The sequence below is a fragment of the Mustela nivalis genome (genome assembly GCF_964662115.1).
Source record: "Mustela nivalis genome assembly, chromosome: 12".
Classification (NCBI taxonomy): Eukaryota; Metazoa; Chordata; class Mammalia; order Carnivora; family Mustelidae; genus Mustela; species Mustela nivalis.
In genome coordinates, this window is record NC_139031.1 from 63,297,407 (window position 1) to 63,311,777 (window position 14,371).

General features: G+C 38.8%; 1 protein-coding gene across 26 annotated transcripts in view; it reads left to right on the forward strand.

The window, feature by feature from the left end:
• The window catches only part of ICA1 (islet cell autoantigen 1), a 142,112-nt gene that overhangs the window by 98,789 nt on the left and 28,952 nt on the right, over nucleotides 1-14,371 (forward strand). For all 26 annotated transcript variants that reach the window (XM_082693332.1, XM_082693351.1, XM_082693343.1 and 23 more), the window contains 2 exons: nucleotides 2,210-2,335; nucleotides 3,472-3,570. In XM_082693332.1, the coding sequence (XP_082549458.1) occupies nucleotides 2,210-2,335; nucleotides 3,472-3,570 (225 nt within the window). The remainder of the gene's footprint in view (nucleotides 1-2,209; nucleotides 2,336-3,471; nucleotides 3,571-14,371) is intronic.

Here is a 14,371-nt window from a genome sequence, read left to right on the forward strand (position 1 = left end):
CTTCACACTTTCCCATGTCTTCCCTCTAGAACTTGGGTTTTCAATTAACAGATAAACCTCATTGGCTATGATACTGCCATTGCACAAAGCTGGACCTTGGGTCTTCTTTTTTGTGTCTCCTTAGTCCTCTCAAAGGAAGATAGAAAATCACTACTTTTAACTAATTCTAAATTCATTTTATAGTCTGTGCTCCCAAGCATCTTTGCCTCTAGTTTCTCCACTTTACAGTGGGAAATGGTCGAGCTCTGGGATTTATTTAAGCTTATGGTGTGTAGTCAGTTTGGGAGCACCTAGATGGCTTCTATGCTCTGATTTTCCTGGCCATGTAGACCAGAAATTCAGAGGAATTCTAAGGAAATGTTTTATATAGCTACAGATACAAGACCTTATTAATACAGGATATTAATCCTATCAAAATGGTGTTAAATGCATTGGCTCATTGTTTTCCAATTCTATAGAATTGGGTTTCTGGGTAGAACATAATTTTGAGCTTCTTGATTTTCCAGTGACCAGTGTAAGTTGCTTGAGAGACAGAATAGTATGGCTTTGGAGTTAGGCAGGCTAATCTAGAATGGCAGCCTTGCTCATTAGTTACTTCCACAGATGAATCCTCTTACCCTCAGCAGTCAGAGATGGTAATAACAAAGGCTAAAAAAAAATGACTGGCATGTGGTGAGTGAATTGTATTAATTATTCAGTTGTATCAATTATATTAATTGTGAATTGTATCTATTGTTAAATTGCTTCAATTGTTAAATTGTTACAAATGGTAACAACTATATCATTTGTCACTATTATTATATAATGCCCCATAATCTTGTAAACTGAATATTAGTAGTATTATCAGTTTTATATCATATAAAAACTATTTTATATCAAATAATCTTCATGTTTATTTTTATTACAAAAATAAAATCTTTTCTAAAACAACTTTAAAGGTTATACTTAAAATGGTACTTGGACATTTTACCTTTTGAAATGCCCTGGAAAATTTCTTCATTCAGTCACCAAATATATATTCAGCACTTGCTCTGTACCAGGTCACCAGGTGCCAATCATGCATTGGTGATCGAGGTAGACATCATCCTTGCCTCCTGGTACAGAACTATCACTAATGAGTCAACATTATTCCTTGCAGTTACCTACCTGGTAACTACAACTGCATGAATTGTCTGAGATAAAATGGTATTTGGCTGGCTTTCCCTGGTTGAAATACAGTGTGGTGATGCTTGTGACTTTACCCTTTTTAATATAGCTATATTATTTTTAAGAGTATTTTTAAAAGATGTATTTATTTTAGAGAGAGCGTGCACAAACATAATGGGGGAAGGGAGGAAGAAGGGAGAGGGACAAGCAGACTGCACTGAACGGCTTCTTGGAGCAAGCCGATGATGAGCCCAATGGGGGGCTCGATCCCACAACCCTGAGACCATGACCTGAAATGGAATCAAGAGTCCGAGGCTTAACTGACTGGGCCACCCAGGCGCCCCTTAAAATCTTTCATTTTATTATCAAATAATGTATAGAATTGACATTTTTGAATCTTTTACTGACCTCACTCCATTTTGAACTATTGCATGGGATAGGGGGAGAATTGCTTGTATACATACTCAGTAATAAAAAGTTGAAAGTTGACCAGCTTTTTAGGCTGTGTTACATTTCTCTTATGTGGTATCCTCAGTTGGATCTTGGAACAGAAGATCAGTGGAAAAGCTTGTCAAATCTGAATAGAAATCTGTTGTTTAGATAATAGGAATGTGCCAGTGTTGCTTTCTTATTTTTAACAAATGTACCGTGTTATGTAAGATGCTAGCATTAGTGAAGCTGTTTGAAGAATATATGGGAAGTCAGCTTCAAAGAAATATAGGGAAACAACAATAGGGTGACGGTTATTCCCTTGCCACTGTGCATGTTTCCAGACTTCTGTCCACTGCGATCACTTAGTGAATGCTCTGAGAAGAGAGGAATTTTAATTTTCGACGGACAAAAATAGGATGGCAAATCTACTGTAATATCATCCTTTGCAGAGCTGTTGTTTAAGTCCTTTAGTGGTAAAGAACGGATGTTGTAGGATCCTCTCACTTGCCTGAAATTTTTGAAGGTGTTTTCTTGTATGAGAGAGAGAAGCCCACTATGGGTCTTCTCTCACTGACAATTTTAACCACTTAACGAGTCTAAGTGGCTCAAAAGTCCCCTTTTACTTTCATAGGTACAAACACAAGTACGCCTTGCCAAAAAAAGCTTTGACAAGTTGAAGATGGATGTATGTCAGAAAGTGGATCTTCTTGGAGCAAGCCGATGCAATCTGTTGTCTCATATGCTAGCAACGTACCAGGTAAAAAAAAAAAACAAAAACAAAAAAAAACGTAATGTTGGTTACAACAAACCAAGAATGTTATGAGGTTTAGGGGGACAGAAAGATGGTGTTGGAGCTAAAAGTATGGTTTCGGCATTATGAAGTTCTGAATGTCTTGCCCCCAATTTACTTTCCACACTTCTCCCTTCTATTAGACCTCCAGTGTGCTCAAACTGAATATTAGCTCTTTCCTGTGCACACACTGCACTTTCTCACTTTCCTGCACTTGCTTAGGTGGTTCCGTCTGCCTGAGTGCCTTTCCCTTCCATTGTACCTTTCCATAGTCCCCTCTGTTTGATGTTATCATTCTGAAAAAATTCAGAGGAGGCTTCAGAAAACCTCCTCTGAATTAACTCTATCAGAAAGCCTTCTCTGAATTAACTCTATCAGAAAGCCTCCTCTGAATTAACTCCATGTGTAGCTTCTATTTCCTGTGGCACTATCACTTACTCATGAGGTTGTCATAATTCAAGGAACTATTAATTTTTGTCTCCTTTTAGCTTGAGTTCCATTATGATTGTTCTCATATCCAACAACAGGGCTATTGGGTACCAACTGAGTATGGGAGGCTAGATCCTGGGTGTTGTAGGGAATGTAAAAAGTAATAAGACCAGATTCCCTGTCCTCAAGGAATTTAAAGTTTCAGAAGAAAATTAGAGGTAGGGATATACAGTCTGACTATATTGTTTCTGTATTTTAAGGAAAAAGCAGGTGTGAGTGCTAAGTGAAATAAGTTCTACACAATCCAGTTAGGGTTTGAAGAGGGACAAATTGAATCAGTGGAGGGATCACAAAAGCAGATTGGTCATGATCCCTGAGTTGTGGGGGATGAATCACACAGGACAAGTAAAAAAAAAAAAAAAAACCAGAACAATGTCCCTAAATGGTGGAGCATTATTAGCCATGGGAGGCAGTCCTGGGGGACCTGGGAAGCATTTAGTTTGGCTGAAATACAAGGTATAAGAAGGGGCATAATAGAAAACAAGGCTGCAGAGATGAGCTGGAATCCTGTTTGGGAGGGCCTCAAAAGCCACAGATGGGCACCCTTCTCCAGAAGCCTATGGCTTAGAACTGGGTGTTTGAAACATTACTAACTGTACTGTCTTTCCTTACAGACCACTCTGCTTCATTTTTGGGAGAAAACTTCTCATACTATGGCAGCCATCCACGAGAGCTTCAAAGGTTACCAGCCATATGAATTCACTACACTAAAGGTATGAAAGCTAGAGAGGCCATTAGAAAATCTTATGAAAAGCAATATTTTGTTTACATCACAGAGACATGGCAGCCATCATCATTATTGCAACAGACTCCCAATGTCAAAGAAGAAACCATACCCCCAGTATAGTCTTTTACTGCATCCGTATTCATCACAGCAATACAAAAACACAGCTGGAACCTTGGGGTACATATTACTGGAAGGTCAATTGTGGGAACTGGTCCTGCTTCTTTAAATGACTTATATTGGGCTCTCTGCTCAGCAGGAAGCTGGCTCCCCCCCCCCACCCCCACCCCCCGTGCCTGCCTCTCTGCCTACTTGTGATCTCTCTCTCTCTCTGTCAAATAAATAATTTTTTTAAAAAAATCTTTAAATGACTTATATGATGCTGTTAAAAGGAAGTTTATACAAGTCTAGTATACTTTATTACTTTTTAATTATTAAATTCACATATGTTCACTTGGAAAAGGTATTTTCCTTTCCTCTGTTACTTCTGACAAATGTCATTTTATTCTGTGAGTATCAGCTAATGCAGAATTAGATTTTTCCCATAGGACGACTGGAATATTTTCCAGTTGAAAAAGCAATGTTAAACTCAGTGATTTCTCAGCTCAAAGGGGATATAAGCAAAATATCTGATTCTTAGGATTGCAGCTGAATGTGGAATCATTTTCATTGCTGAGGGAGAATGCATGTCAAGAAGAAAGTGACTTGGGTTCCCAAAGGATTTTGAGAATGAGAGAAAACTAAGTACTTTGTTGCTAGATCATATTTTTGGGGAAAAAAGACTAGGAAAGAACTTGTTAAAGATCACCTTGAAATTACCTTCCTTCTAATTTTTCAGGCAATTTGTAAATAAATAATCACCTTGCTTGAGAAAGCATTAAAAAAGGTTTTATTTGTTTGTTTTTGCTTTTTGGTTGCTTTTTGTTTGTTTGCTTGCTCAAAACATCTCTCTGATTTTGAGATGTTTATAATGTCACTGCATCTATAAACTACTAAGACAGAAATTTTAAGACCCTGGCGCTTTAAATGAAAGTCCCAAGAGGAACCCAAACTAGTTCACTCACCTTGAGATGCACCTGCCCTAACTCCAGGCAGGACATCTGGCCAGTGAGGTTTGTTCTTCATAATCCTCCTGTCAGCTGGTCATTTGCTCATTTATTGGCACTCGCTGACATGCTGCATGGTAACCAGATTCAGAATGTGCCCCTTTTTGCTGTCAGCTGGACTGTAAGCACTTGAAGGGAAGGACCTTTTCTTTTTTACATGTCCTCCTTTGTCAAGCCAAATGTTCTGTATCCAGTGAACGCAAAGCCTTTCTTTTCCCATCAGCAATATTACCATTGTTGGTAGGACTGTATTCCTTTACCATAATTTAGTACCACTTTCAGCACCTTAGGAAGCAGCTATCCTGACCAAGCCAGGTTGATTAAAATGACTCTTCACATCTTATACAGGCCTGAACAGAATCCCATTACTCTTTGATAAGGTAGAGAGTTTTAAGTTTTAGGGTGGGTATTTGCATTCAGATTTTATTTTATAATAAATACAATTTCAAAATTTGTCTTTTGAAAGACAACTGTACGTAACTCAAAGAGCTAGGAGGAAGATGGCTTGACACCTTCTGCAAATATGATTTAAAAAAAGTTCAGGTTTGAGTTAATTGCATATAAAGTACAGTATGAAATTGAAGTTGTGCCACAAGCATGGAAGAATCCTTATGTGTCTCCCTGGCCTCCTGTGCCGAGGAAAATATGGCTCTTTAATTGTTGCCATGATATTTATCCTGCAGAGAGGATCAAGCTGATTATGTTAGAGGATTTCTGGACAGAGCAGTTAGTGAAAGTTCGATGGCAATGGTTCAGGACATAATTACAAATATTTTGGGCACATTGCCTTTTACATCCCCAGAGTCTTCCTTAAATTATGGTTTAAATAACAGTTTATGGTTTAATTGTAATATAAACTCAGTAGAAATAATATATCTATTAAAGTATAATATAATTATAGTAATATTAAGAATGTTAAGTGTCCAGTAATCAACCAACTAGACGAGGCTGTTATTACTTTTCTAGAATGCTAGTCATCTAGGCTTTTCAATGATGTTATATAAGAACCACAAGCTAGTCACTAATTATTTTCTTTATATGGACCTAAACCTATATAATAGAATCCTGTTATCACACAGCTCATTATTGCATAGATAGAGACGTATTACATATCATATTGTGTGTCATGAAATACAAAACTGAAAACCACTAATACTTTATCTATTGCCATCAAGCATGAAGATATTAAATGACTTAGCAACCTTTTGCACTAATATTTTTTAAACATGCCTTGTTTTTAAGAGATTTTGATTTGAGAGTCATTTTCAATAGATGTCATTTTCTTCTGAATAACACTATACATATATTGACAATGGATATTTTGAAATTTAGATGTTTCACAATTTATTTGTTCTCTGGATTTACCTAAGCAAATCATCCCCAAAATGCTTCTGTGACTCCGGCTGGAAAGAAAACATTGTCTTTGGAGAGGTTGGCCAAGCTCTGTTAATGAAAAGCAACCCATTTGTTTTCTTTGCTGCAGGGTGTATTCTGAGTGTTGGTAATTGTGCCACTGCAGCTGGATTTCCTGACTGTTAGTTTTATGCTTGATGAAGGATGATAATTAATGTGTTAAACACTAGATGTTTGGAGGGAAGAGTCTTTTGCGGCAGAATTACAGGGATATAACTCATGCCCCAGAAGTTTAAAGTTTTATTTCTAATGAAGCTTTCTGTAGAAAATGTGTCATTCTTTCCCAAAATAATTATATTGTAAAAATGAATTGAGTCTCCACCTCTTACAACTTGAAAAATACCCAAGTGACTGTGTTGACATTTTGCGAATATTTTGTGGTAATGTTTTATGTGACTGCTATTGCTTTTTTACTCAGGCTTGAGGTAGTTCTATAAATTGTACCTTGATTGACATAATCCTTCATCATTGAAGTTTTATGATTAATAGATTTTTGTAGCATCTTACCTTTATGGGAAATTTAGCATTGAAATTTAATATTACAAATTTTTTAATATTACCATTTTTTTATATGAATGCAGCAAAGCTCAAATTTAAAGTGTAGAGAACCATCTTTTTAAAGTGGTTCCTAATAAAAGAAGCAATGTTCTAATCTCGTATTTTCAAACAGTAAAATATTTTCATTAAAATGCTATTAAACATAGGTATTTTGCACGGGTTATTATTAATATGTTAATTTTAGACTGATTCCACATCATCTGAGAATGACTTTCACATGATAGAAATAGTCATGGAGATAGGAATGGACTATTTCTAGCCATATCTCAAAAGTACTGTCACTTTTTTAAAGAAAGTAATTTAGACTATGAGTTTAAAGCATTTTTTTTTTTTTTTTTTGAAAGCTAAATGAAATGCTGTCTGAAGGAAAACAGTGCCCTGTCTTAAATTACCAGCCCTCAGATGTGGTCATGTTTACCTCATCCTTCTATGATGCCGTTTACTTACACACTTCCCCAGAGATCCAAAACAGGCTTCAGAGAAAGCAAAACAAAAACAAAAAAGCAAAAGCAAAAGCAAAAAGAAAAGAAACCCCTCCAGAGTGGAGTTGGCTTTTCCCTGAAAAATCTAAAGTTCTGTTTGTATCAGTGCTCTTTTCTCCCCAATTATGTGGGTTGAGTTACTTGTCTTTCTAGAGAAGTGAGCCCTGGGGGCCCTTTGAAGAAATGGACACACCCACTGGGAGCTGCTTGAGGGGAAGGCACGTCCTCCTGTGTTTTTTTAAAAGAGATCAGAGCGCCTATATATAATGAAAACAGCCAGTAGTAAAATGGATTTCTGTGATGTGCCCCCATTCTAGTATTTTTAGCAGGAAAGATAGCTAGGTGTTTGACTCTGGATGCAAGATAAAGCAAAGTACGGAAGGTCAGAAGCCCTGCAGACAGCCAGACCTGGCTTAAACTTTGACTCATCACTTGCCAGCTCTGTGGCCGTGCTGGTGGCACCAGTGGCCCCACGGAGGGATGGGTTTATCAAGAATTCTGTAGTGGATCCAGAAGATAGCCATTGCCAGTGTCGATACAGATAGAGAGTTTTGTTGAGGTTGCCAGGTTCTGTAGCCTAGTATAAGTTACTTTCTTACTTCTGTTTTCACCCTGGATGATTAGTTTTGCAGTGAATTTCATAGGCAAGGCTGTGAATGGCAGTGGGAGAGGCGTCACAGACCTCGCTCAGGATAACCTATTCCCTTCCTGACTGCCACCAATGCTCTGGCAGCCCCATTTTCAAAACTGTGCTTTGGCCCAGCAGGCCCAGGTCTGGGCTGAGAAAATTCCCCCAAGGATAGAAGAGGGCAGGGCAGGCCTGCAAGCAAGAAAGGCAGGGAGGCTTCCCACCCTGCAACAGGGCTAATTCTTTAAAAAATGCACTTTGGCTTTGCAACTGGCTTTTGCCCTGTGCCAGGATTTTAACTAAGGAAACCCGAATTTGAAAACCTAACTTTGGGCATGTTCAAAAATAACCATTGAAACAGATGTGCCAGTGTTCCCTCTCCTCTCTCTTGGGGTCTAGGACTTAGCACTGTTATAAGGAACATCATTCTGGAGACCAAAATGCTTTTAGTTTTCACAATTCAAAAACATCCGTCTCTAAATTTTGTTTTTCTCCAATTTGTATGCTTAACAGCCTTCTTCCACCCACCTCCACATTTCTCAGTTAATCACTTGAACATTTACCGACAAGCCACACTGCTCTGTAGTTACTTGCTTTGAAAATAAAGCCATAATAGTTTTTATGAAAATTGGGTAAATATCTCTGCAATGCTATTTTAGTTGCCAGTCCCAACATGGCAATTATTCATGGCGAGCATCCAGAATATCCTTGTAGACTTTCAAGTTTTCTCCGTGTCATTACTTTACACAGCATTTAGCAGAATGTTTTTTCCCCCTAAGCTGCTCCAGGCCAGATCATTGCGAAACTGAGATGCATCTAAGTCTATGGGAGAGGATGGGGTAGGGGGGGCTGACCATGACCATGGCCACCACTGACGTCTGAGGGGGGCGAGCCAGAATGTGGCTGATCATCTGTTCATCCATCCCTTGTGATGACTGGCCTTGGTTCTTCCAGGCAGCTGGGAGCTCAGGCTCTCCTCGTAACGGTAAGGTTCCTCTCCATCCTCCACTTCTTCTCATTCCATTACTTTTACTTGAGTGGAAAGGAAAAATATTATCATTATGTGGGTAGTGACTTAATGCCAGAGACTCTGCTAAACGTGAGGTGAAGTAACGTCTCAGAGAATTTGTCCTGGTATGCGTGACTCTAATGTGCCAAGGTTGGATAATATAATTAATAATACTGCCAGGTTCAGCACGAACATATAGAAAGTACATGTATTTTATCCTCAAATAATCTTGAGAAGTTGGGTCTACTTGGGTAACCCCCACACACCATGTTTCAAATGAAGAGACCGAAGCTCAGAAAGATCTAGACGTCTGCCCAAGACCACATGCCCAGCATGTGATAGTCTGGGAACAGGGGTGCTCATGCCTTTCCCACTCTGAGACATGTCATTTCTTCTAGGGGGGTGCTTCCAGCTGAGAGACAAGGAGGGCAGGAGAAGGCACAAGTGCCACCTTTAAAAAAGTCCAGTTGTAAACTTTCATTTGAAAGGTTTGCACATAGGTGAAAAACATTATCTATATGTCAGTCCCTCAGATACCTAGGAACCTAGGACCCTTCATTTAGAGTTTGGAATGGAGTCTCCTTGATCTCCTTGGGCACTTCCTACGAAGGAGTTCAGTTCTTGGCTCGGCTATTCGATACTATTTCTTAACTAGTTGTAGAATTTTGAAGACCTGGAATCAAATATTGCTTCTGCCTCTTCATGGTTGAATGACCTTAAGCAAGTTAAGGTTTCATATCAGGAAACCAGGAATTGTCAGATGTGTAAACATGGAGTGCAGTACCTAACACAAGAGGAGACCTTAAAGACATCTAATTCCTTTTAGGCCTTTAAAAATTGTTGTTAAGAAAGCACAGTTTGATTGCTCACTATGAACTTGATACTGTGCAGAAGTATTATCTCCATTAATCCTCAGCATTCCAAGGAAGGTATACTTGTCACTAACTCCATTGTTCTAAAGGGTGAACAGAAGCCCCCAAGGGGTGAAGAACCTTTTCCATGTCACAGCACTACTTGATCTATTTTCCTAGTGCATCTCTTTCCAGGACACCATGATGCCTTCCCAGTAACAATTTTCCATCGTATTTTAAAGAACAAGATAATATATCTTATTTATGATTGTGTTTATTTTTCTCTAATCTTTTGTTCTACAGTACAATTCTGGTTCTAGATTAGCAATGCTCCTTGCATAGTATCTTTAGAGATACATAACTGTGTGGGTGGGGAGGTCGGGGACATGCTAAATGGCCATGAATTGTGTGTGTCATACACATCATCACGGCCTCTGCTTTTTATTCCTCATGTGCTACCAATTATATAAACACAAACATACACACACCCAACTGACTTCACCGTCTTTTAACCATGCCTCGCTATTTTCAGCACTTCCATTTCCTTTTATAGACAATCATTTGGCACCTTCATATGCATACAACATAATTAATGGAAAGTAGCCTAAGAAAATTAAATGTAATTAAAGATTAGAAAAAATGTTACTTGATCGTCAAGGCTAAACTTTAACTTAGGTCATTGTATTAGGGTTGGCTGCTAGCCTTTTGTCTGTAAAATTTGTTTTGCTGAGTAGTTTTGCTTTCATTCAGATGAATGTTGCTGTTGCTTTTATTTTCCTAATACAGGAAGTAGTAACTCCCATTATTATATTAAGCTGTTTCCTTTCTAAGACACTTTTGCAAGCTCTGTCTGCGCATTTCCTCTGTCACGCTGATCTTATATATTGTGTGTGTGCTTCCTGAAACCATTTAAGCATTGATGGAAACTATTAGCATGTCAGTGCAGCCTTAAACAGAGAAAGGTTACTTAGTCTAAAGACATTCTTTCCTCTGTTCAAAACCTTTCAGTCTTGTATGATGCTGTATTGCTGCTAATATGTAGTGATTTTCACAAGCAGTTTTAATGAAGAACCTGGTGGGTTTGGGATTTAGAAACAGTATTTTGACGTTTGGTTTCTGGACGTGAATTTGAATGTGGCTGCCATCAGCCACTGATTCAAAATAGTTCCATCTGATGCCTGTCCTGTCTGAGCAGTCAGCCGGGCCTCTTAGGTTCATTTTGCCTGAGCAGGTGTTCGTGTCACACAGAAAATGCTGTCACCCCTGCCTTTGGCAGATGCTGTAGGGTTAAGTGTTTTCAGCTGAGTTGTGGACTTTAAAATACTATGAAGAATTCACCTCCACCATGACCCCCACTTGGACGTTTTCTCCAAACTTTGGAGAAAGCACTGGTTCACCATGTAGAATATCCTGTATCAGACAGTCACACCCAGGAACGATTGTTGAAAGAGAGAAGTGGACATGATTTATCTTCTATGGTGATTCTAAGTGCCTCTAAATTTATTATCTGTATCATTTGACATCTTTGTAAGAAACAAATTTCATATATATTGTGAGTTTTTTTCCCCCTTACTGAATAGAGGAGTATTCAGTTTGATCTAAAACTCTTTCTTGCTTCAAAAGATGCCACTTGAAAATGTCCTAAAATTGACTGTGGTGATGGTTGCACAACTCTGTGTCTATACCAAAAACCACTGAATCATATACTTTAGATGGGTGAATTCTATGGTACACGAATTATATCTCAATAAAGCTAATGATAGATTCCCCACATAAGATTCTCCTTAGCTCAGAATTCTAGCATTTCATAAATAAGCACTCTGGTGCTCAGGATTAATTTTGCTTGTGGTTCTTTAAGCCTTTTCCTATTGTTCCCCTGAGATTTTGACTTCCTAGCTAAAGAGCTATAATTTTTAACCTTAAAGTTTAACCCTAGGTACATTAATTTATCAATCAACAAGAACATATTTAGCACCTTTCTTGAGTAGCAATAGCCACATTGTTATAGGGACAATGGTAATAGGCAGAGAGGAGAAAATGTAACAGGAATTATTAATAATAAAGTAGCAATTGGAACTGTAGCCATTCTCTTGGTGAAGCACAATAGTGACTTAACTGTGATTGTGGTGACAGGGAGCCAACAATTGAGTCCCTGCTAATGGCCCAACAGGGAAGGGGTTGAAAAGAAGGAAGGAGTGGTTTACATTACAAAGGGATTGTCTGAGAGCTGCTGGAGTGTGGTTATGAGGGGAGGTCGGGCTGGAGACAGAAGGGATGATAACCATGGAGCTGTCAAGGGCATCTCAGGGGCTTAGGCAAGCGCTATGGCAGCTAGACACAGCCGGCCGAGAGCAGACATGTCCCAGCCCTGCCTAGTGCTGACTGAGAAAAAGGAAATGCAATGAGAAGATAATTGAGCAAACCAGGAGGCCTGGACAAAGCGTCACAGAATTGAAAAGTACATCTTGGGGCCATCAGAACCTCAGCCGAAAATACTCCCGGCTTCACTTTGAGCAGGGTTGGACCACTCTTTGGGGAAAGAGCTACTGGAAGGGGTGTGTGTGTGTGTGTGTGTGTGTGTGTGTGTGTGTGTGTGTGTGAATAAAATGCTGTGATTGGCAGATCTATTGAAAAGAGTAAGTCTTTGACATCTGTTGAACTTCTCCTTTGTATATTTCCAAAATACACATATACACATGCCCAGCTTTTACCAGATGCTTTGGGGTGTATGATTTTAAAAAAGCACATCTGGACTACATATTCCAGTTGCCTTGTTTGTTGTTTGTTGTTTGTTGTTGTTTATCACATTCCCCCCTCCAGCTGATAATCATGGGTCCCATTTAGTGGTCATGTGTTGGAGAGATGTAAAGGGCAAAATAATATGATGAAGGCAGTGGGGCATCATGTCAAATATTGATGAAGGTGAGTCAAGAAATGTTGTCCCTGTGTGACCCCTGCTGACCTCTGTATCTTGATCTACTAAGACTTGTACTCTTACCCACTGCATTATAATTTTGTTCCTCGACCAAGTCAAGCTATTCCTTCCTTCAGGCCTTTGTCTGCAGGCCTCCATTTCTCCCTGAGCCGCACATGGATGGCTCCTGCATGTCATCTGACTTCAGCTGAAATGTCACTTCCAAGAAAGGATGTTCTTGCTAACTGAAGTAGTGACCCAGTCACTTTGCATCCCACATATTAATTCCCTGCCTAGATTCATCACGAACTAGTAATTCTGTCTGTCTTGTTCACTATGGTATCTCCAGCACCCAAAACAGCACCTGGCTCCTGGTAAATGCTCTCAAACTATTTGTCAACTGAGTATACTAATCTAAATGTCCAGAAATAGTCATTACTAATGGCAATGCTTTTGGGATGTTCTTTATGCAAGAAAAAGCTTCAGAACTCAAATCATAGCACATATATTCAGTGAAAAAACCTTGGCCCTATGGTAGAAAAATGGTGAATGAATGTATATTTAATTCGATATTAAATGTTTATGATATATAAAATCTTTTTTATATTCTTTACTCTGATGAGGAATGTTTTTTATTATGAAATACCGACACATATTGCTTAAGAAGACATCTATATGCAACGATTCCAATTATATATAAGTAGTATGAATATGAAAAACCAGAAAGGAAATATATATAAATAATAACTAATTTGGGGGGGGAATCAAATTACGAATAGTTTTTTTCTTTTTAGTTTTCCAAGCATTCTACAAGTGGTTCTATTATTTTTCTAATGTAAAAAATATTTTTTAAGAAGGAAAACATAATTCAGAATAGATATAATCAAATATGAATAAAACTGTAAATGCACTTTGAAGATGGAAGGACTTTCTTGAATTTGGTGTGCTTAGTGAATGAAGCTGTAAGGAAGATACCAGTAATGGAGCTGAGCTTTGCAAAGACTGATCACAATTTTGAGGGTGGACACATAGACCTTTTTTGGGTAAAGAAACAGAATGAACAAAGGTGGAAGGGAGCAATTAGCACATAGAAGGTGATGAGGAGATAGGTCTATGTGAATGGAAAGCTCCCATTTGGAAGCCAGTGGGAGGCAATCTGGGAGAGTAAGATAGGATCACATTTTAGAAGACCTTTCAAATCAGGCAGACAGGTTTAGACTAGAAGTGGAAAAAAATAAGGAACTACTACGGGTTCTCGAGAAAAATGGTAACATGATTACTTAGGTGTTCTAGGGAACTTATTCTGTATAAGGAGTGAGACAGAGCATAACACCAGGGTCCACCTGGCATCCATAACCGGCGCCACCATCCATCCTAGCAAAAGCTCTGCAAAGACTCTGTCTCCACATTATCTCCATCCAGCCTGCATCTAGACATCATGAATCTGTCAGAGTTGGTGTAGGAAACGTGCTTGTCCCCTTCTGTGTGTGGGTCACACGAGAGAAGAGAAGGATGGGGACGGGCAAGGAGGATGAGACAGGAAGGCCCAAAGGACAGACTCTAAAGGTTCTACGATTATAAGCAGTATGAGTGTCTTGAGATGTTTCTTGTGTAATTTGTAGGTTTGTGGCTTAATTAGGACCACAAGTAGAGGTCTCTTTTTATAACTCATTATTCAGTTATAATGGAAACTTTTGCTTTTTCAGGCTTTGCCATTGGTGTGCAGTTTTTAGGCACTGGATTTTTAAAAAAGTCTTTCCTTAAATATTTGATAAAACTTGAGGACAGTAACTCCAAGAAATTATGTTCCAGAAACAGATTCCCACCCA